Source organism: Panulirus ornatus, chromosome 65 (assembly GCF_036320965.1).
Source record: "Panulirus ornatus isolate Po-2019 chromosome 65, ASM3632096v1, whole genome shotgun sequence".
NCBI lineage: Eukaryota > Metazoa > Arthropoda > Malacostraca > Decapoda > Palinuridae > Panulirus > Panulirus ornatus.
In genome coordinates, this window is record NC_092288.1 from 1,979,726 (window position 1) to 2,005,006 (window position 25,281).

The window sequence follows — 25,281 nt, forward strand, 5'->3', positions numbered from 1 at the left end:
GCTCTATTCAGGTAGTAGCAATCATATATCATGTACTGAAACCAAAGCTTATCAGCCACAACCAAGCCTAAAAGATTCTTCCATGGTTTACCTTATGTGCTTCATAAGACATGGTTCAGCCCAATAACAGTGTTACTCCCACATAATAAAATGATCAAATTCATTCTATTCCATGCATGCTTCTCACCTTCCTGAATGTTCAGGCCCTGATGGCATTGAGGAAGGAAGGTGAGTGGTTTTGGTGAAGGCAGGGTCGGCATCAATGATGTGTGATGTAACAATAGTTGTTCAATCTGTTTAAGGAAATGTTTTCAGAGATGACACACCTCTGGTGGCAGACTCTAGAAAGGAAATCCAGAAGCTGGCGATAAAGTTTAGGAAAGTATGTAAATGGATTATGCTGAGAATCAATGTGAACACAAGTATGGTAATGAAGTGCAGCTGGGGGATGAGATCTGGGAGATGAAAACTAGGTTTGAATGGGAAGGATCTGGAGAAACTGAAGTGCTTTAGGAATCTGGTAGCAGACTTGACAACAGATGGAATTACTGTAGAATTTCTGAGGGTAAATTATTAGACTCATGGTTGCTCCAAAAGTTTTATTATGAGGCTGGAAACATCAGCTCAGATCTCATATGTATGTGGGATTCTGGTCAAAAGAGTTAGACATACATGTCCAGGATTGCAAGACTCACAACCACAAAACACTGTTGGGTCTACTGTGCCTTCAAACATACCCATAAAAGACACTGACCTCTACTTCCACATGCTCGTTAATACACCCAAGACCTTGGATCTTTTCAACTCCATGGCTCCATCTGCTGTCATGTTGTCTCCTTAGTACATAAAACACTCCACTTACTCCTGGTCCTCCCCATTCAGACTTATATTAAAACCTCATAATCTTACCTTACTTTTGTTCACATTCACTCCTAATGTCTTCCTTTTACTCAGTCTCCCGACTGTTACCAGCCTCTACAATTCCTCTCTGCAGTCTGCCACAGGAGTCAATTCATCTGCAAACAGAAACTACTTCACTTATCATGCATTCCTACATTCCCAGCCTACTACAAACCTGCCCCTTGCTCTAAGACCCTTGCATATATCTTTGCTATTTCCAAGAACAGATTAAAAATGCATAGTGACATCATACATTCCTGATACATATCTACACTCACTGAGAACCACTCATCCTCCTCTCTTCTTATCAAAGAACATGCCTTACTTTCCATGCAAAAACTCCTTCCTCCATTTAACAACTTTCCACTTACCCTACACATTTGTAACACTTTCCAAAAGGCCTCTCTTTCAATCCTATCAAACACCTGCCCCATATCCACAAAAGCCACACATGATTCATCCTCTTTCTCCACATATTTCTTACACAAATTCTTCAAGATAGACACCTGATACATACATTCTCTATCTCTCCTGAAGCAATACTGCTCCTCCACAATAAAACATTCCATGCTTGCCTCCACCATCTCAATCACCACTCTCCCATATAACTTACCGGGGATACTTAATGAAAAATTTATACCTCTGTAATCTGAGGATTCGCTTCTGCCCTTCTAGCCTTCAAATGAGAACACTGTGCATGCATTTTCTTTGCCCTCAGGCATCTCACCATGGGCTATACAAATGGTGGATAGCCTACCAATCAGTCAACAATACAGTCACTCTTTTCTTTAGGGACTCAGTTGCAATGCCATACACTCCTGCTACTTTGCCATATTTCCTCTTACACAAGTCTTTCAGTACCTCCAGTCTTTTCACCATACTACTTGCCATGACTCACTCCCTCAGCATGCCACATCATTTCAAACACACATTTCTCATCGTATCATCTAACACATTCAACAGTCCTCCAAAATACTCTATCCATCCCTTCTTTGCCTGGTAACACTTCTCCATCTGCTTTCCTTTACCACTGCTCCATTTGTTCTTTAGTTCTCCTCACATTATTCCTTTCCAAAACATTTTCATATTCTTTGTTAGTACTGTTAGTTATTGTTAACATTGTTCTCCCATTCTACTCGAGAGATATGTATATCCTTGCCCTTTGCAAGCCTTCATGTTTTTGGACCAAAGTCCTAAAAGTATACTCCATATAATGAGCATTCCTGTTTGCACTTCATCTGCTCCATGATGATGGAGATGTTTATGAAAACAAGTATACTGATTATCATTATCAATAATGTACCATCATTAATAGACAAAATATACTGTATTTTGGAATATTCTCAACTTCAGCAAATAAAACAATCAGTTATCCACTCTCCAATAACTAATTAGTACAGTTTTCTTACTTTTTCAATATGAGCAGGGACTGATTTGGTTTTAGTTATACAACTTTTATGAATGTCACCAAGAGAGCTGTAAACAAGTGTTTTATTTGTCGCTTGTCGTCAATCCTGAAATTTAACCATCTTTACTTTTTCATGACCTAAAAAAAACTGCTCAGAGTTATGTTTGCTTTAATCAGAAGTTTATCCAATCACTGCAATACAAATATAATACTTATTTTTCTTATAAGCAATGTATCAAAATGTCTATTCTTATATCTGTATGTATTAATTCTGGAGAGTCACAAATGAGATCAAGTAAACAACATATACCTAGCATCAAAAGTAAAATATACAAAAATCATAATTTGTGAAAAGTAATCAACAACATATATACCACAATAATTTTTTTTTTCTTTCATACTATTCGCCATTTCCCAGTGATAGCAAGGTAGCTTTAAGAACAGAGGACAGAGCCTTTGAGGGAATATCCTCACGTGGCCCCCTCCACTGTTCCTTCATTAGGAAAACTATAAACGAGAGGGGAGAATTTCCAGCCCCCCGCTCCCTTCCCTTTTAATCGCCTTCTACGACACACAGGGAATATGTGGGAAGTATTCTTTCTCCCCTATCTCCAGGGATATAATCTTTTATCACCTCTAATCTTCTGCACAGTTGTAACCTCTGAAAATGGGTAGGTTCATCTAGTCTCTGACATGACAAGAGTGAGTGGTTCTGTACACCGAGCAAATCACACCCAACTAATCCTGTCTGGCTTTACAAAATAGCCTGCAATTTTTGGGTTTTGAGTGCAAAGCACCATCACTATTCTACTGACTACTAATTCAAATAAAGTCTCTTTGCGAAAAAACACACTGATCTCTCAAATACTTAAGGTGTTGTTATAAATCAAATAAAGTATTGATTATTTTCTTACAACTGTCTTATGAATACTGGTTCACACAAAATGCAAAGATGAAAAAAGTTTAAAAGATCTAGAAAGCATCCAGTAAAAAATGGTCTACAACCTGAATGTAGTCAGCAAATGAACCTTCAGATGACTTGAAAATCAAACTTTTCTTCTCTTTGATTTCCTTTGTGCACAGTGGCAACCCTGTTGAATAAAAAGTATCTTGACATTCTGTCTACTTTGAAGAACAACAATATTTGTCATCCAGCACAATACTCAATGATAATCTTAATTCACCATCCATTAACTTCAAAGACAATTCTTACAGTGCATACAATAATCATCTTAAAGCACACATAAGCATTAAAAACATAAACTGTACAAGTTGAGAGAGAGAGAGAGAGAGAGAGAGAGAGAGAGAGAGAGAGAGAGAGAGAGATAAATAGGTATATATAATTTATGACAATTTTGCAAATAGGCAGGGATAATGGACAGAAATCCTTGAAGTTCTTTCTGGCCTCTCTTTACATCATCCCACTAGAAATCACTCTCTAACTCACATATTTCTGAACACTTCTTACCTTATCATTGTTAACTTTTTTATTTCAAACTGATACACATACGTGCTCTTCCTAATAGCATTTCTTTTCTTCTTTTCTTTCACACTTCACTGCCATTTCATGTATTAATGATGCAGCACCAGGGACAGATGAAGAACAGCCACATTTGCTCACATCCATTCTCTAGCTGTCATGTGAAGTGCAAAAAAACCACAGCTCCCTATCCATAACTAGGCCCCACAGACCTTTCCATGGCTTATCCCAGCTGCTTCACGTGCCTTTGTTAAGTAAACTGATGGCATGTCGACCTCTGTGTACCACACAGTGCGCTGACCTCTATATACCACACTGTTGCAATTCACTCAATCCCATGCACACCTTTCACTATCCTCCATATTCAGACCCCTTTCACCCAAAATCTTTTTAACTCAGTCCTCCCACCTCCAATCTGGTCTCCCTCTCGTTGACCCCTCCACTCCAGACACATATATCCTCTTCGTTAACCTTTACTCACTCATTCATTTAATAAATTCAAATTATTTCAGTGCACCCTCTTCAACTCCCTCATCCATACTCCTCTTGTCACCATATCTCTCTCTTACCCTTTTATTATTTACTTGATCAAACCACTTCGCATCACATATTGTTTTCATACATTTCATAACCAACACATCCCTGTTCCTCTTCACATCCTCACCTCAAGCCGATGCTTCATGTCCACATAATGTTGGGACTACTATACTTTCAAACATACCCATTTTTGCCCTCCCAGATAATGACTTCACTTTCCACAGTCTTCAGTGCTCCCAGAATCTTTGCCACCCCTCACCCACCCTATGATTAACTTCCATGGTTCCACCCACGTTTTTCATCTAACTCTTGTATAGTAAATAGAGCTGATAAAGAAATATTTCTTATACCTTAGGGAGGTATATTATTGGTACAACCTGCCTAGGTATTAGAAGAGTCAGTGACAACATTTCATTGGTTGTCAAGTTGCTCTTCTTTCACACAGGTAGCTGTCTTTTCTTTCTGCCTCACCAACATGTGGACTGCTGGCATTCTGTCCACAAAATATAATCTCTCCCTGTCACAAATAACATTAGACAATCACTTAACTTGCACAACTAATTCTTTGTAACTACATTTTTCTGCAGTGAGTGTGTACTAGCCCAGCCTGCTGGCAAAATGGTAAGAGCAACAGAAAGAAGTTGTAGGTAGAAGCATTAGACAGAAGAATTAGGTAGAAGCACTGGGTAGAAGTAGTAGGTAAGAACATTAGCTGGGACCATTAGGATGAAGAAGTAGGTTGGAACATTAGGTACACATATCAAGTAATAGCAATAGGTGGGAACATTCAGTAGGAGCCTCTGAAAACACTACACTAGAGTTGCCCTTTGTCAGTGGCCTGTTAAGAGTAAGGCATAATAGGCTAAGAAGCTGCATTGGAGTTCTCCTGTTATGGGGATTCCTTTGCCATGGTCACCCACTCAAGGGAGTTCCCAATAGGAACAGGTGTCAGGGATATAGGCAGACAGACAGATAAAGAAATATTTCTGCATAAGAAAAGATTTAATGAACTCTACCGGAATAACTCAATCATGTCAACAATGGGAATAGGCGGTTAATATAGCTTACATTATTTTTAATAAGAATAATATCTAGTACCATATCAAAATGTGCATGATGAAATGTTGGTAGTAGTTAGTAGGCAGCCATTAATTAAGGAGGTTAGTGATGGCTACATAGTGAGCCAGCACTGCAGTGGTTGTGAAGTTGAACTCCTCTAACCTCAGTAGCTGTCTTAGCTTGCTGCATCACTTATGTGTGGACTACTGGCATTCTGTCCACAAATATACAATTTCTCTTTGTCACGCATAACACTTGACAACACTAAACTCACACAGCTCATTCTTTATAACTCTAGATTTTCCTTTCGTGAGCGCTATGTGCTAGCCCTGCCTTTAGGGAAAATGACAGTAACATAATAGTAGGCAGGAAATTCTATGTAGGAGCATTAGGTAGTAGTAGTCGTAGGTAGGAACATTTAGCAGGAGCATTAAGTAGAAGTAGTCAGTAGGAACATAGGTAGGAACCTCTCCAAACACTGCATTAGACTTGCTCTATGCTAGTGGCCTTTTAAGAATGAGGCACTAAAGGGTAAGAAGTGGCACTGAAGTTCACTAGCAATGGAGACTCTATTGCTTTGGCCACCCACTTGAGGCAGTTCCAGAGGGGAAAAGGGATCCCAGACAGACATGTATTAAACAAAACTTTTATCTTACCCTCTTGCTATGGATGTTCTGAATCTTCAGTGTCTGGCCTGAAAGAAGCTTACAATTATGTCTTGGCCTCAATATCATTGGAAAATTATTCTTTACACTGTGTAATGCATCAGTTTGTGGTGGATGGTTCTGATGAACATTATTATGGGGATCTTCATCTCTTCTATTTGCAACACTTCTTAGTCTGCAACATTTCAAATTAACATTTTCCTGGACATCAGTTAGAGTATCAATTAGATGCACATCACTCTTTTGGTCTTCTTCACTTCCATGTTCTCTAGTAATCTGCAGAGATGATGTGCATATTTGTAAAAAAAAAATTTTCCTGAAATATATTATGCAGTCTAAAGGCTGTCTAAAAATAAACAACAAAAATATCTTGTGCTGCCTTTGTGTTAATTAAATTTTCTGATAAGGTGCATGGCAACAAGAAGCAAATAAAAAATATCTTACAAAAAAATCCAAAGGAAATACAAAAGAGATATCATATAACTGTACTACCTGAAAGGTCAATTAGATAAAAAAAAGAGTAAACAACAAAATTTCAGACATTTAACGGTGAAGAATGTTACTTTTGAGAACTTGAATTTGGCTTTCCAATCAGGCACTGTTTTGATATACCTAGAGCTTTGTGCACTTGCATACAGCTTACAACAGCTTGAAGTACAGAGGTCTTTTAGAGCTCAAAAGCCTCAATGTGTATGGAGCACATGCCACTTATGAAATTATCATCAAAAGAAAAGAAAATAAATCCACTGCAAATCTCAAAATTGTGGCAGTGAGAGTAGAATAAGTAAATATGATATAGAGAAAGATCTAGGACAAGTATATCTAAATATTAAGAGCATTGCATCATTAACAGCATGAATTTCATATGACAGATTGAGAATGATGTGAGCAGATGTGGCCTTTCTTCATTTGTTCCTAGAGCTACCTTGCTAACACGGGAAATGGGGATCAAGTGTGAAAAAAAATCATTGTAGGGTTGTATGAAATTGGAAATTAATAGTGAAATGATGAGCTAACATTGGATACTACATTTTCTCATTAGTGGTAATTTTTCATCCATCTGAGGTGGCTACAATCCCTTCAGAGGGTATACTACTCAAAACCTTTGTCAAGCCAAATCAAGAAAATTCTACCCAAAACAGAATAAGCCAGTGTCTGTTAAATAACTTAATAGAAAGATCCTATTGCTGCTTCTGAATACTAAACTACTAAATGATCACCACCTGGTGCTTACTAGTTCAGTGAACAAGAGAAATTCAGTTACGAGTATTCACTCTCTACAGCTGCCTAACTCAACATTTATCATGATCAAATGTCCAAACTGTGTGTTTATGTAGCCACAGGAAGGACAAAGCTACTGCCTGATGGTGTGGTGGGGGTGGGTCTCATACTTACAACTATGCTAAGATGAAGAAAGAGGAATAGAGAATGCAAATACTTTGAATTTCAAGTGTATCAGGTATCAGATCATAATGCAAAAGATGAAAAATTTCAAATAAAATTTGTGTCTAACCATCTTCCTCTGAATGTTCGTTATCTCCAATGTCTGGCATGAATGACTGATATGATTTTGTCTTGGCCTGAGTATCATTGGATGACTGATCTCAGCACCATGTAATTCATAATTTTGTTTAAAGAAGAATGCAGAGTGGTTTTCAAAAGCAATAATGTGAGGATCTTCTTCATCTCTTCTGCTTACAACTCTTCCTAAATTGTCTGCCTTCAAATCACAATTTTCCTGGATGTCAGGTAAAGAAGCAGTTAGCTGCTCATCACTTTTTCTGTCTTCTTTACTTATAAGTTCTTTAGGCATCTGCAGAGATGATGCGTAAAGCTGCAAAAGAAATCAAATTTTTCAATAAACAATTAAAGTAGTTAGAGGACTGTAAAAATACACATATGAATCCTCATGTTCTTCCTAAGCATAAAATATTACATGCATGAAATAATAAGCAAACAAATACAAAATGAATCAGAAACAAATCTGAAGCAAATGAATAAGTCATAACATTTCAAAACATGAATTTTTTTGAAATTAAAACAATTCAATGAATAAAATCAGGGATTCATAAGTAATGAAAATTACTTTCAAGAGAATGAGGCTTAAATTTGGTATTCTCATGAAATCTTGTTATGCTACACTTACAGAACTGTATATCTATCTACAACATACAATAGCTTGGTCCTTCCATAACCTTAAAAAAAGGAAGTACACAGGTAAACAAGATATATGGACACATCATGGGTTTTTAAATGCTCATAACACTGGAGGGATGTAATAGCATGAAAATTAATAAGGGTAATTTTTTTTTGTAAGTTTTGAGTCAGACTAAGTTCCAGGTTAGGCCTTTTTATGAGGGACATAACTAACAAGTGGGTAAAATCCAGATAACAGTAAAGAGCCTTGGAACATTCAATTTTTCTCTTGCTGGAAAACAACTATATATATTTCATAAGCATCTGATTCAGCCATTTCAAGTTATGACCAAGATTAACCAAGATTATGGTGTAGATTAAAGCATGATTCCAGACAGCAGATGAATAGATGATAGGCAACAAATGATATAAAGTTGGACAATGGACAAGTAAAGTGATCCCTAACTATTCCTAACTGTCTGCCATGTCATGCAAGCAACACTAGAATGATGTATTATGGTGGTTTGGGCAAGCATCAAGAAAGAATGTAGAGACAATGAATAAGGAAGTGTAAGCGAGACACGTGGATGAAGACATAGAGTAAAGCACATGGTATCAAGGAAAAGACATGAGAGGGAATTCTGACACTGGAATCTGCACACATTTGACCAGATCAGTGTCTGTGGAGGTTCAGTATAAACCATGATGCTGCAAAGCAGGAGCCTACTATAGGCATATTTCTGCATGAAGAAAATTCTGAATAAACTATACTAAATTTTGTTTAGACAACATAGAGTAAGCTAATGATATGGCTTATTACAGATGTGAAAAGAATAATATCAACAACCAAATCAAACTGTACAAAATGCAAAGTATTAAATAAAACTAGCATTTTACCTTCTTGCTTTGGATTTTCTGAATCTTTAATCCTTGGCATAAATAATACTCATAATTTTGTCTTGGCCTCAATATCATTGGTTGACCAATCTCAGCATCATGTGGTATGTCATTTTGTTTAGAGATGTGCTTAATGTGGTTCTGATGAGCATTATTATGGGCATCTTTTTCATCTGTTCTATTTGCTTGTTTGTCACATTTCAATACACCATTTTCCTGGATATCAATAAGAACAGCATTCAGCTGCACATCATCTTTTTGGTCTTCCTCTCTTACGAGTTCTCTAATAATCTGCAGTGATGATGTGTACATCTGTATGATAAAGGATAATTCTTTCAGAATCAAAAGATGCAGTTAAAAGGGTTCAAAGAATAAACGAAGAAAACATCAGAAGACTAATACTGGAGCTTACTGAAGCTGACACTAAGCTAAGCTAGTACAAAACAAATATTTCTGTACAATCATCAGACTGAAGGACTGGTGAAATAAATTTCCGTGTTTAATAGGATGACAATGGTTATCACAAATTAAAGCTCATGATATACACAAAGACAGATATACAATCAAAGAAGTATGATCTTCCTGCATCTGCAAACCTTACAAGAGGATTAATGATACAAATAATTACATCAAGACTACAATTATTCAGAACATTCAAAGAGTTCTGTTGAATTCGGAGTTATCTAAGTCAAGTTGTTAAAAAGCAGTTGCCATTTCTATTTCATTTCCAGTGCAACATCACTGGCTTAAAATGTCTATTGCTGAGGCTATCATTTCAGTAAACTGCTATTTCATATATTTCTTTTATGAGAACATCTGAAAATAAAACACTAGAATCAACTTTAGGTATTTTTGGCAAAGTTACTATCCCCTGTGTGCCTCTACAAGCCTCTGTTATGGTTATTTCTTAGGGCTTACTTTTCCATATTCCAGTATCTAAGTTTGGTCTTTTTTCATCAGTTATTTCCACCCAGTCACAAATAACTTGACTAAGTTAATTGAATGTAATTATATTCCTGTAAAACTATGTTATGAACTGAGCAATATGATAAACAAATTACCATGAGACATTCCATGAAATCATGATAGAAGAAACCATATCATGCAACGGATAATGTACTGACAAAGTATATTTCTCTATGAATAAAATGTACTTGCCACCTACAAACGGGAGATTCAAATTCCTATTCAATAACATCAAGCTCCTAATTGTTAGTGTAAGCTCTAAATCATAAGCTAATGACTACACCACTGACAAAGAAGTTAATCCCTGATGTGCTTCCAAGAACATTTGAATGAACAGAGAAACTCAGTCTTGAGTTCCAGTGACTACCCACCAAACATAAGGGAGAGCTGAAAACACTGATAAGCACTACATACAGTCTTTACCTGAGCAGTCAAAATTACATTAAACACCTTTTAATAACTAATCATCCCTCTTTCAAGTCACTGGGAAAATTTCTTTCCTTTGAGTGTACCTTGATACTCAATTCAAATGGAAATTTTCAAGAACTTACCTGGTAGTCAGGCAACTGATCCTTGTGAAACACATGGGGAATAACAAACTGAAACAGCATCTTCTGGTCCACCAACCTACCTCTGGGACTGATGAAAAAAGGAGATGAATATAAAATTGTATTACACTCTATACTTGTATCTATCACATCACCTTTAAGTCTATGTAAATCTTGTACACTTTAGAATTTTGTATTCAATCTGTACTATGGTGAGGGTTCTATGCCAAAGTACAAGCATACTGTACAAATGTATCTCAGCTATCAAAAAATAATGTAATTCAAATCTTTAAACAACCTGATAGGGTCTAAAATAATCAGTCTATGGGCATAAATCTAATCGCAATCTAATAATTTTATCAATATATTCTAACATTACCTTCATTTCCATTCATGTAGGCTAGATATAGAACAAATAGGTATGCAACTATTGAGAATTAATTTAGCAAAACTGGGAATGCTAACCCTGAAGGCTGGCAAAAAGGCAAGGACACCTATTACTGTGGCATTATCTATTCTTAATTACTGTGCTTTGCAACTACACCACATCCAACATGTAGTCCTGGCATCTTCTGCACAGCTTTCCATACTATTACTTTGTTTGCTCAAACTCTATTTTATCTAAATATGGTACCTGTGTTCATACATAATATTTAACTCTTTTGTCGCATAGCAGATAAAACATCATTAATCATGGCCACAAAACAAGATATTTCAAAGAAATATGGACTCTATGAGGTATCAGTTAGCTCTGCTGACTCTGATGCATTGATGGCCCCCTGAGTTGAGCCTGCATAAGTTTGAATACTGGTTGTGGCAGTTGGTCCATAGTCAACCAACTTGTTAATCCTACCTTAAGGGTAGGACTAACCTTGGCTTAGGCAGGGGTATATACAGTATTCATGTATATAACATAAATGAGATGGCCTTGATTAGGGCATTCACTTGTCTGTGCCATCTCAGCTTAAAAAAAAAGTGTACTACACATAACATTAAGTATACATAAATGTGTAGGAAAACAGTTCCTTTGATGCCGCTAAGGTAAGAATATGATCTTTTTTCACCAAAAGATGAAGAGAATGGTACAATCCTTGTTCATAAAACACTGTACATTTGTACTGTTGTGCAATAAATCATTCAGAAAGATGAAAAATCAGGGAACCATCAATTCTCTCATGCTATACTAACAACTCAGCTTCTGACCACACTTTTTCTGTATTACACTCAGAATAGAGGTCTCATATGAATAATGGTCAAAACAAACAGCATGACTACAGGGGCTCTAATAGGTTTCTGCAAATTTTCCTGGTTGGACAGCCACTCCAAAGTTTTAAAAAATCTCCGAGGACAAACTTTAATGCATCTCTCTTTCTGAAACAAAATCTATTAATCCATTCATGATGATGCTATGCTGATTTACATTCCACTCCTCTGTAAAACTGAATTTTCTACGGAACATTCTACTTGGCATTGAAACATCATAAATCTTTTGGTTCAGTCAGACACAAGCTCATCATCATCCCAACATGTAAAACAATAAACGAAAGTTTATTCTTCCTTCATAATTAACAATAAAATGTGTACTTCTGTAATTGGTTTCAGGGGATTTAGGTCTATTGTTGAAGAAACAATGCCGATGTCATGGCCTTCCCCTACACTAAAGTTCCTTCATTAACCCTTGAGACAGTGCTGATGTCAAGGCCTTCCCCTACACCAAAATTACTAAATCAACCTTCCTCAATCCATGAAAACAAAAAGGGACTCTTCCTTCCCTACTTTTGTGTCTAATATGGGCAAGGTTTATGAGACTTAACATGCTCTTAAAAAGTTCAACTGCAGCGAGACAGCATTCAAACAGCAAACATGCTGACTTGAGAGTTGTCAACCACTTCCACTAAACAGAGCAACTGGTTGAGAAACCTCTACAAGAAGTGCAATAGAATGTGGGCAAACAAATGTAACAATTTCCATGAAGCAAGCCACACAATACTGTTGAAGCAAAAACTATCTTTGGGTTCTTTTGGACTAAAATTCAACTTGGAAACTAATATTTCATTTTCATAATCCTTGAAAGCCAATGGGCAATCAATGCAAAAAGGATTAGCCTTGCTATTCCTTTTTTCTTGTAAGCAATGATGGGCTATATCTGTTTCCTGTGTTTACTATTGTCTGTGACAAACAGCTATATCCAAACATAATAAACATAATAAAATTGAATTCAATATATCATAGGTGTCAGAGGTGGAGGGAACGAGGAGAAGCGGGAGACCAAATTGGAGGTGGAAGGATGGAGTAAAAAAGATTTTGAGCGACTGGGGCCTGGGCACACAGAAGGGTGACAGGTATACAAGGAATAGGGTGAATTGGAACAATGTGGTATACCGGGGTTGACGTGCTGTCAATGGATAGAACCAGGGCATGTGAAGCATCTGGGGTAAACCATGGAAAGGTGTGTGGGGCCTGGATGTTGAAAGGGAGCTGTGGTTTTGGTGCATTACACATGACAGCTGGAAACTGGGTGTGACCAAATGTGGCCTTCCTGTCTTTTCCTAGCACTACCTCACAGGGGATGGAGGGATGCCATTTCATGTGTGGTGGGGTGGTGACAGCAATGGATAAAGGCAGCAAGTACAAATATGTACATGTGTATATATGTATATGTCTGTTATGTATATGTAAGCATACGTTGAAATGTATAGGTATGTATCTGTGCATGTGTGGGCGTTTATGTTTATACATGTATATACATATGTATCTGTTTCCTTGTGCTACCTCGTTAACGGGATACAGCGACAAAGTATAATGAAATATAATAAATATATATATAAAATACTTAAGGTATAGAAGGACCTTAAAATATATAATTATATCAAGCTAACGATCTATAACAGAAGATGCTTACTCATTAGATGGCTCAGAGGCCAAGGCCCCTTCAGACTGTAAACGCACCATAAGTCTCTTGCCCATGTTGGTAGAAACATGAAGGAGTTGGGCCAGAGAGGCGGGAGTGTGGTAGTTCTCATCATTCCGTAAGTGCACTAACAAACGGCGAAATAAACAGGTTTCCCTTACCTGCAGGAGGAAAGTACACTGAAAAATTTCACTGTTGTCCCTATTGATTAGAATAATATTCCAAATCATAAAATCAAGCACAAAACATGAGATACAGACAAAGAGTCAGTCTAAAGCTGAATAATTCATAAGTGCTGAAAATGTAATGAAATTTAGGAAAAATAAATTCCTTGGTGTTTCCAAAAAGGTAACCTGATAAAGGCATATATTTTACTTCCTTTTTTGGTCTCATATCTGAAAGCTTCCAGTCACTCAGTATGTTTTCTTCTTGTAGTGGTCTAATGAAGATTTGAAGATTTTGTTGATCAAAAATGCTATTCGCTGGGTTATACCATTTAAATATTTGGGGAGAGACCATCAGGACCTTCTGACTTATTCAGATTTGAAATTTTTGTGAATATTTAAGTACTTTATAGTTCTGAAGTTATAAAAGTCTAATTTCTAATTATCTACTTTGTGTTTTTTGTCCATAGCATTTAGAAAATTCTTGATACTAAATGCTAATTCAAAGTAACTGTTTAAAGAGAAAGTCATTTCTTCATTACTCTTTGTTAAGGTGCCATTATTGTAAGACAAACAGTTTATGGTATCCTTGATACTGTTCTTGATCGTTATATAGTTGAAAAATTCTTTATGGTTCTTCTTCATGCTGCAAGACGATGTCTTTCTGAATATTCTTTTACTGAACCTGATTTTTTCTTTACAATTTCTCGTAATATTTTATATAATCCATGATACTGGGACTGCTACTTAATTTTGAATTTCAAGTTTACATTCCTTTGATGTCTGATTAAATAATATTACTTTATTAACCCAGTTTGGCATTTCCTTCTTATTGCCTCAATTTTTCTTTTTCTTTGAAAACCATCTTTCTCAAGAAGTATATAACTCTTAAAGTTGCACAGCACTAAATGTAATGATACTGTGGTCACTTTAACCTATCTTTTCACTAAACTCAATACAGCTTATTAGGTCCCTGTCCACATTTAGGACTACATATTTTATCTATTTATTTTGCTTTGTCGCTGTCTCCTGCGTTTGCGAGGTAGCGCAAGGAAACAGACGAAAGAAATGGCCCAACCCACCCCCATACACATGTATATACACACACGTCCACACACGCAAATATACATACCTATACATCTCAATGTACACATATATATACACACACAGACACAGACATATATACCCATGCACACAATTCACACTGTCTGCCTTTATTCATTCCCATCGCCACCTCGCCACACATGGGATACCATCCCCCTCCCCCCTCATGTGTGCGGGATAGCGCTAGGAAAAGACAACAAAGGCCCCATTCGTTCACACTCAGTCTCTAGCTGTCATGCAACAATGCCCGAAACCACAGCTCCCTTTCCACATCCAGGCCCCACACAGCTTTCCATGGCTTACCCCAGACACTTCACATGCCCTGATTCAATCCACTGACAACACGTCAACCCCGGTATACCACATCGATCCAATTCACTCTATTCCTTGCCCGCCTTTCACCCTCTTGCATGTTCAGGCCCCGATCACTCAAAATCTTTTTCACTCCATCTTTCCACCTCCAATTTGGTCTCCCACTTCTCCTCGTTCCCTCCACCTCCGACACATATGTCCTCTTGGTCAATCTTTCCTCACTCATTCTCTCCATGTGCCCAAACCATTTCAAAACACCCTCTTCTGCTCTCTCAACCACACTCTTTTTATTTCCACACATCTCTCTTACCCTTACATTACTTACTCGATCAAACCACCTCACACCACACATTGTCCTCAAACATCTCATTTCCAGCACATCCACCCTCCTGCGCACAACTCTATCCATAGCCCACGCCTCGCAACCATACAACATTGTTGGAACCACTATTCCTTCAAACATACCCATTTTTGCTTTCCGAGATAATGTTCTCAACTTCCACACATTCTTCAAGGCTCCCAGGATTTTCGCCCCCTCCCCCACCCTATGATTCACTTCCGCTTCCATGGTTCCATCCGCTGCCAGATCCATTCCCAGATATCTAAAACACTTTACTTCCTCCAGTTTTTCTCCATTCAAACTTACCTCCCAATTGACTTGACCCTCAACCCTACTATACCTAATAACCTTGCTCTTATTCACATTTACTCTTAACTTTCTTCTTTCACACACTTTACCAAACTCAGTCACCAGCTTCTGCAGTTTCTCACATGAATCAGCCACCAGCACTGTATCATCAGCAAACAACAAATGACTCACTTCCCAAGCTCTCTCATCCACAACAGACTTCATTCTTGCCCCTCTTTCCAAAACTCTTGCATTCACCTCCCTAACAACCCCATCCATAAACAAATTAAACAACCATGGAGACATCACACACCCCTGCCGCAAACCTACATTCACTGAGAACCAATCACTTTCCTCTCTTCCTACACGTACACATGCCTTACATCCTCGATAAAAACTTTTCACTGCTTCTAACAACTTGCCACCCACACCATATATTCTTAATACCTTCCACAGAGCATCTCTATCAACTCTATCATATGCCTCCTCCAGATCCATAAATGCTACATACAAATCCATTTGCTTTTCTAAGTATTTCTCATATACATTCTTCAAAGCAAACACCTGATCCACACATCCTCTACCACTTCTGAAACCACACTGCTCTTCCCCAATCTGATGCTCTGTACATGCCTTCACCCTCTCAATCAATACCCTCCCATATAATTTACCAGGAACACTCAACAAACTTATACCTCTGTAATTTGAGCACTCACTCTTATCCCCTTTGCCTTTGTACAATGGCACTATGCACGCATTCTGCCAATCCTCAGGCACCTCACCATGAGTCATACATACATTAAATAACCTTACCAACCAGTCAACAATACAGTCACCCCCTTTTTTTTTCATCTTCCACAAAGCTTTTACTACCTCTTCTCTGTTTACCAAATCATTTTCCCTAACCCTCTCACTTTGCACACCACCTCGACCAAGACACCCTATATCTGCCACTCTATCATCAAACACATTCAACAAACCTTCAAAATACTCACTCCATCTCCTTCTCACATCACCACTACTTGTTATCACCTTCCCATTAGCGCCCTTCACTGAAGTTCCCATTTGCTCCCTTGTCTTACGAACTTTATTTACCTCCTTCCAGAACATCTTTTTATTCTCCCTAAAATTTAATGATACTCTCTCACCCCAACTCTCATTTGCCCTCTTTTTCACCTCTTGCACCTTTCTCTTGACCTCCTGTCTCTTTCTTTTATACATCTCCCACTCAATTTCATTTTTTCCCTGCAAAAATCATCCAAATGCCTCTCTCTTCTCTTTCACTAATAATCTTACTTCTTCATCCCACCACTCACTACCCTTTCTAATCAACCTACCTCCCACGCTTCTCATGCCACAAGCATCTTTTGCGCAATCCATCACTGATTCCCTAAATACATCCCATTCCTCCCCCACTCCCCTTACTTCCTTGTTCTCACACTAAATATAAAATGAATATAAAATAAGAACAGATGAAAAAGATTAAATAAATGTAAAACCCACGGGGATGCAAAACAAAAAGAATCAGAAGACAAGGCAGAAGATGAGGGGGTCTGGCTTCCTAATAAAGGATGACCTTAGGTTCACTAGCTGCTAGCACATGTTGGACATTTTGCACAGTACAATATATAATAAGGTGAGATACAGTTGAAGATCTCAGTGTAATAGTTCTGATAATATGCATTGCTTTAAAAAAAAATATGACAAACTGGACCATATATTCAGTGGTATCAAGGAAAGATATATTTGGATGGTAAAAGAGGCAGAAAGCATACTTTGAAGGGGATTTTAACAGCTGGCAAACTGACTGGGAATATCTGGATCACAAAGGGGAAAGTAACACATGGAGGCATGACTTCTCAGTATGTGTTCAAGAAAATCCCCTTGCTAGCATGTCACTACAAATGCTAGATATGCTGTCACTACTGAATCCTGCATTAACATACAGCAAGTTGTAAAATGGAAAAAATTTGCCCAATGTGTCTCTAAACAAATCAAATCAAGCAAATCTTGAATATGCAAACATGATTAGTATAAAACTAGCTAAGGCATCTCTTTTCACCTTAGTTTTAAGTCATTACTCTAATCATATATGATCTAATGATGAATATATAGTTTTAAGATATTACATTCTACTTATATATCATCTACTAGTGAATACAACTGAATAAACTGATTCACGTATTATATGTCAGTGGTCCTGACTTAAAGTTTCAGTTTTCATGGCCATCTTGTCCTTGCCCTTAAAATCTGAGGGGCAAGGCTAAGATAACATGTTGTCTGGAAGAGGTTCTATGAACATCAGATAGTAGTCAGCTTAGATACTTTACCTGAATGAGATCTGTACTGGTTAGAGAGTAATCAGTGCAGGAGTGAGCTAGGTCAGCACATATTTCACAAACATGCTTCAACTGCATATCTTTTTCTTCCAGCAATTTGAAACACACCTGCAATATTAGAAAAAGCCTATTCTGTTCAACCATTCCTGCATAGCCATTCATTACTTCCCACACTCTGTGAGTTGAAAAATAAAGAGCAATGATTTTTGTTATACGTGTTGGACCTGCACACAATCATAAGCTTCAATCTTCATAAGCTTCAATCTAACAGTTTCCTAATATCATTTGCTAAGCATTTTGCATGTGGCTTTGACTAACACAAGCAAGCAGTCACCACTTGCTTCCTGAGTAATGAATGAAACAAAAAATATGTGTACATATTCTATAGCAAGGAACTGTTGTACCAGTCCTTAAACTATAAAGCCCTTAGTCCATCTGAGAGAACATATAACAATATATCCTTTCAATTCAAAGTATCTTTCTATATAAAAGACTGATTTGTCCTAATTACAAGTAAGAAAAACCAACTGGTACTATCCACAATCAACTCTTTTCCTTGGGAAAATTCATATCTGTTTGAGTGAATGTATGCAAATGTGGCCATTGCTAAAGTGAGAGAGGCAACAGAAAAGAAAAAAAAATGATGTCCAATCTTAACTTATAAGATCTATAATCCAGTGGCCTTAACCTCATTCATCACCTCAAAATCCAATACTACGAACTGCAAGAACTCCACTAATATTGTTGATTCATCAGTAAAATCCAGGTCTGTAACAAAAAGTTGTTAACAGATGCTCCATAGCAATAATAGTCCACAGTCCTATCCAGCATTGATTCTAGAGAACACTGAAGTGTCAGTGCATGTATCAACCCTTATCTTATCCTGAATATCCCTAAAATGCAGGCCAAAAATGATAAAAATAATTCTTACAAGGTACCAAAAGAATTTTGAAAGTATATGGGTGACTTCAAAGGCACCAAACTGAATACCCTCTTGAAATAAAGACAAACAGAGGACAGTCCCCACCAGAACTCAAGTTATGTGAGGAGGCATTTCTTCTGCTAAAGAATTAGGGTCATAAGGAACATGCTAAAAAAAGAAAGCAAATCTGAGTTACACTGAATGTTCAGAAACTTGTAGGATAAAAATGTAAAGATAATTGGAGAGGACCTCAGAGTATAAAGCACATACAGGTACAAACTAGATAATACAATGAAGCAAAGAGCTACGAGATGTTGTGAGACTTTGCCTGCATTTGGTTGCAATGCAAGTGGAAAGTCACCATAGGGAAGGCTGCATCATCACAGGAGGATAGAGAACAGTTATGTCAAGAACTTTCTCACTCCAAAGGTTCCATTATTTCCCTATTCCTGAATGGAATGCATCCTTGATGCTATCAGATCATACTAAAGAGGACTTGGCATTTGATAATTATCAAAAAAGAAAAGGACGATGACCCATTTAATCATTAATAGTTCTTGCTAACAAAATGACAGGGCATGAGGTAATGAGTCAAGGGGAGACAATTATAAATCTATCACAAACTGATTGTACAATAGTATGCCTTACTTTGCATATAAAGAAGTGTAGAATCATATAAGTTACTGCATTCCTGCCACTGCCAGATGATAAGACTCTGTAACTTAAATTACAGCCTGAAGGTAGCATCCACTAATCTGACATTAATCTCAACAAATTCTGTATAAAACAGGACACATAATCAGGTGCTATTTGAAAAGACACCCATCTCCCCTACTTCTCACCCGGATTTCAAACAAGACGCCATCGGGTGCTAACAGAAGCGAAATCTATCTCCTTGATTTCAAATAAGATACCATCAAGTGCGAACAGAAGAGATACCTATCTCCTTACCTTGGCATCTGGATTTTAAATAAAACACTATCAGGTGCTAATGAAAGAGAGATCAATTTTGACTTCACATCTGGATTTTGAACAACACATTCATTACTGCACATCTTGTCTGTAACACCAGAATCCTGTAATTCTCAGTTTCTCAACATTTCACAGTCCAGAAAGAAATGACTTGCTGTTCCTAGTTCCACGGCCACATGGACCAGTACAACTCTTACCAGCAACTGGACTAATGTTGCCAAAGACAACAAAGTTGTATCTCAATTTTCCAAATTTTTCCAAATTTCCAATTTTCAATTTTCCAAAAGAAGGAACAGAGAATTGGGCCAGGTGAGGGTATTCCCTCAAAGGCCCAGTCCTCTGTTCTTAACGCTACCTCGCTAATGCGGGAAATGGTGATTAGTTTGAAAAAAAAAAAAAAAAAAAAAAAATATTCTTCTTTCATATCTCTGCTATTTCCCACCTTACTGAGGAAGGATGAGGAGCAGATAGTTGAGCCTCAAAGAAAAAAATCCTCACTTGTATCCTTTAGGAAAGTAATAATAAGGGAGGGGCTCATTTATGCAAATCAACAGCAATCAGTTTCAAGGAAAATTAATGCCCTTTAATGATCCTTAAAGAAATATGGTATTTTTCTTTCTCTCTCTCTCCTCCTACCCCTCCTTGTATATGTAGGGATAATTGCTATGAGTTAGAAAATTAACAAGAAGCATGATGCCTCTCTCTGAGGAAACAGAAAGTAAATGAACCCTCATTGTAAAAGGTAATTGTAATTAGGTTCAATTTCCGCATCCAAGAACAAGGGTCTCCGCTATCATGCTCACTAAACTTCCCTGCAAGATGAGAGTGCTTTTTAGATTTCAAAATCCTGGACAAAAGTCCTCAGTGACAACAAGAATTAATTGAAAAAATCAATAAAGAACAGGGTGAAAAAAAAAAAGGATATAAAGAATAAAGTAAACAAAATGATAGGGGTGTGTTGTATGCCAGTTAAAGACAAATCTAACCCATACCTAAGATTTTATTAAAAGTTAATAAAATCAGCAAATGGAGAGCATACAAAGATTCCAGGCATAACTTCAGAGTGATTTCTCTCACTCAGATTATTAATAATCTCTGCAAAAGTATTCAGAAACATAACTCTTCACATATTCCTTCACATAACTCTTAATAGCAGTATCGGCAAATGGCACACCTACTGCCATAGTCCCACATAAGGAAAATCATTAACGAGAAAAACTGTCTATATCTCATATGCCCATTCCCTTACAGAATTCTCACAAGGGGTTGGCCATGGTAAGAGAGTCTCCACTTATCCCTGCCCTTCCGTGCCTCTCTCACAACACCATTGCATGCATTCTTCCCCCACTTCCCTTCCTCCAGTACTCTTCTGCTCTTTATTCCTATGTCACAGGGGATCTTCCATTCACACCAACCTCTTTCTTCATATCATCTTACATGTTCCTTGTAAACTTTCCATCCTCCATCCCTTCAACATGCCCAAACCACCTTAAAGTATTATGTTTCACCTTTAAGCTCTTAAAACAGATCAAAGGCATAGGTAGTAAACAGTTCTTTGACAGATGTAAGGATTGCATAACCACAGGATTTAACATTAAATTAAGCTAAAAACTTGTTAAAAAGAGACATAAAGAAGTGGTTTTATTGTAGTAATAAAATATTTGAAAACATGATCAACGCAGCAAGCATACATGGATTTAAGTTGTATAATAGTAGAGAATATTCAAGAGATGGGTTCCCATGAATGTAAAAGTCCCTACCCTTACAATGCAAATAAGTAATTTCACAAGAACTAACCGCATGCTGGCGAAAACTGCAGATAGTACAAGTAACCATGGGACCATCTTCAATGAACACACCACAGGGGCATCGAATAGGACTCTCTGTTTTGAAGAGGGTGCGTTTACAGTTCTGTCTCATGGATACTGTGTTCAAAAGAGATTCTGTGCTTCTATCTCCAAACAAAAATCAATTAATAAATTACAAAAAATACCTGAAATTCACATTCACGGTAATGTTCAAATATCTACCTATCATCTTCAACTCCAATACCATTTACAAAGGGTGGATCGAGATCTTACAAGATCTGTTCACTTACTCACAAGCACAATGTGATAAATTTAAATAGCAACTGCTTCTACATGAATTCACATGTTACTTTAGTTTTCAATTTGTATATGAGATTAATGTCTAGTGAGATTTATAACTCCAGTTACATCACCCTCATACACGAAACATTTCCACAGCATATAATCACGGATCATTCCCTGGCATCCTCACACAAAATTACTCTCGCCCAAAATAATTCATTTACTGAAGCCATCCTCACCCTCTTGGTTTAACTTTTCTCCATGTAACTGCAAACATACTATCATCACTGATACAATATAGCAAGAAAAAGCCTTTTAATCAATCTAAAATCAAATTCTTCAAATTTACCAGACAACTCTGTGCTATCACCAATTTTCCTTTTGCAAGACTCTGCTCTCAGCTACAGCTTACTCACTATCCTTGCTGATCATCACTTCAAAAAATGTAAGCTTTTCAATAACTTATCAAGAAACTTGTTCTTATTCAAACTTGCTTTCATTTACATCTACTTTTAACATCTCCCAGGTCCAACCAACAACATGTGGTGGAGGATGGAGCCTCAGTGTTTTACTGTTTATGGATGATGTCCAATTTCATTAGCCTGCATTTAGTTTTCTTTAAACTTTTCATTCAAATTTTCCAATCTTGCATTATATATTTATTTCTTATCAAGAAAGTTAACAAACATTAAAGAGCATAATGAAAATGAAATAAAACACTTACCAATATAGTTATAACCACCTAGGCACACACATCCCTCTATGGTTTCACCACTGGGTGTCTGGCCAAAAATGAGTCTCATGAGTGATGATTCATGTTTGGAATCAATACACTTGTAAGTTCCTAGAGATGTATAATGTTATCTTAAACATATCCATCACCCTATATACTGGATAATGACTCATACCTCTAGCTAAAGGAAGTTTTTAATTAATTTTTACCCCTTTTGCTTATCCTAGACAGCAATACTGCATGATTTCTTGTGATGTTCTTTAAAAAAGAACTAATTTGGCCAGGATACTGCAAAAACTGATACTCAAATCTTAAATAATTCTAGCACTGACTGCATTTACATGACATATTTGAGTATTCTACCTACTGAGGTTGCTCAGTGATGCAGGAAATGGTGATTTATTCTGAAAAGGGGGCAAAATTGTCAGCCTCCGAATCTGAGCCTTTCTTTTTTAACCATCTCTCTTCTTTCTTAACCTATTCAAAATAAACTTCTAACAACTGCTGCTTTCTTCTTTTGAGAGTACAGTCCTTTATAATTTCATTAATAATCTGTTAAATGCATTGCTTTATTTTCTATCAGGAGCCTTTTCAGTGAAAATGGCCATAACCTTGTACATTACATGAAATGCCTCAAACAAATCTTTCGTTGTTAATGTATGTGTTGACTTGGTTTCATCATTATCTTCCTGATCTTCTTCATGTTTTTACAAGAAGTATTAAATTACTAGACAATTCTCAGTAATCGAATGTATTTACGAGACGGACACAATGAACGAGGAGCCCCAGAAGCAAAGAGTTCCAAGATATATGTTCTATCCCTAATGCAACTAGTGTTAAACCAGCGCTGTGCTGTTCGTCTAGTACCATTCTCTAGCCCAAGTAGCTGTCTTTTCTTTTTGCCTCACTTACATTTGGGTAGCTGGTATTCAATCCACAAATAACTCCATCTCATAACTATACATAATTTGCACCCTCTTTTTTTTAATTATGTTAGAACACCTTCCAATCGTTTCTCTATCAACTTATGAGAAATGTGCCATTGGTTTAGGGGGGATGCATGGCTTTCAAGGTTCCTCTATTCATTTCTGCAATATTCACGATCTCAAATCTAACCTTGCCTCAGTAAAATACCATCTATCTACTTCTCTTTTTCCTTCCACCTGACATGTCCTTGATTGGAGTCAACAAAGCAACACTGGTCCCTATGAAAAGCAGTTCAAAAGTTGCACATAGAAGAGCACTGAGCTTCTTAAAAGCCAAAGCTGACACTCTGAAACGGATAAATTTAGGTGGATGTGCCTAGCTAGAAGTGAGTAATATAAAATTATCAATGAAGGTGAAATGGATAAACTGATGTGGCTGTGCCTAGCTGGAAGAGAGCAATGTAAGATTATCATTGAAGGATCACACTGGGGCAAAAATAAAGCCAGGCAATATAAGATTATCATTAAAGGATTCTACATGGGCAAAAATAAAGCACATATCAATCAAAACACTACCTATACATAAAACTATTTCTGCCCAGCCTTTAACACTTGGTCTGGCATTTAGTATGGAGTTTTTCCCTATTGAAAGGAAATTTTTGTAACATGGATCATTCACCAGGTGTTTCCTTTCTCAACTACCAATTTTCCAAGTCATTGCACAAAGTTTTATTGCCTATGAACAAATTACTCATCTACAGCATCATGTAATTTATATCTAATGATGGGACAACAACAATGCATGCTCATACTAGGAAAAGTAACTCTAGTGTATTTGCAGGCTGTAGGTTATCTATCAGAGCACAATTTGAATTATGTGAGCCACAAATCAATGGTAAAAACTTAACTAAGGGTTCTCTGAAATGATTAGTTCTAGCACAGATGGCCAATCATGTGGCCCAGCTGGGCATGTAAGCAGTGATGTTTTGGTTACAGTTTGCTACAGAGTATTAATATGTTATCATCTCCAAGAGCCAGTCTATCACATCAATGATGCAGCTACAGTCAGTAGGCCAAGATGTCTACAAGCTAGAGGCAAGCCATCCTTACCAAGCTGTTTACTAGTTATCAACAGGCAAGCCATTTTCAACAAGCTGTCTACAAGTAATCCACAGGCAAGCTGTCCTCAACAAACTATCTACTAGCTAATTATGGATAAATACCTTCAATCACATCTCAGTTGTTTACTTACTACTCCTTTGGTTATTAAAAGTTGGTCCAGAATGTAGAGACTTCTTTCTAGGACAGAATGTAGCAATCCATTTCCTTTCTTCTGTGGCAGTTTTATCTGTATTAGGCATGCTCTTCCCATATGGTTTAACTAAAAGTGTCTGTTTCTTTAGCATTTTCTTCATCCCTGATGCTAATGATGGTAAAGAACTTCTTTTACAAAAGTTATATTATATCAAGGGACAGTTATGGAAAACACAACATAATCATGCTTAACTGAAGATATACTGAGCCCCTCTCTAAAAAGGCACTAGTAGAGGGTTCTTTACAAATTTAACTCGGCTTGCATCAAAA

General features: G+C 37.2%; 1 protein-coding gene across 9 annotated transcripts in view; it reads right to left on the bottom strand.

The window, feature by feature from the left end:
• Positions 1-585: 585 nt before the first annotated feature.
• LOC139746578 (uncharacterized) overlaps positions 586-25,281 on the bottom strand; it is a 50,513-nt gene continuing 25,817 nt past the window's right edge. For 5 of the 9 annotated variants that reach the window (XM_071657960.1, XM_071657961.1, XM_071657964.1 and 2 more), the window contains 9 exons: positions 24,950-25,120; positions 21,746-21,831; positions 18,046-18,162; positions 13,499-13,668; positions 10,600-10,687; positions 9,083-9,394; positions 7,563-7,883; positions 6,041-6,325; positions 2,461-3,399 (listed from right to left, as the gene is read on the bottom strand). In XM_071657960.1, coding sequence (XP_071514061.1) covers positions 3,355-3,399; positions 6,041-6,325; positions 7,563-7,883; positions 9,083-9,394; positions 10,600-10,687; positions 13,499-13,668; positions 18,046-18,162; positions 21,746-21,831; positions 24,950-25,120 — 1,595 coding nt within the window. In that variant the 3' untranslated portion in view covers positions 2,461-3,354. Of the gene's footprint in view, positions 1,017-2,460; positions 3,400-6,040; positions 6,326-7,562; positions 7,884-9,082; positions 9,395-10,599; positions 10,688-13,498; positions 13,669-18,045; positions 18,163-21,745; positions 21,832-24,949; positions 25,121-25,281 lie in introns of those variants that run through there. The other 4 variants (XM_071657962.1, XM_071657963.1, XM_071657966.1 and 1 more) reach the window with 4 other exon arrangements.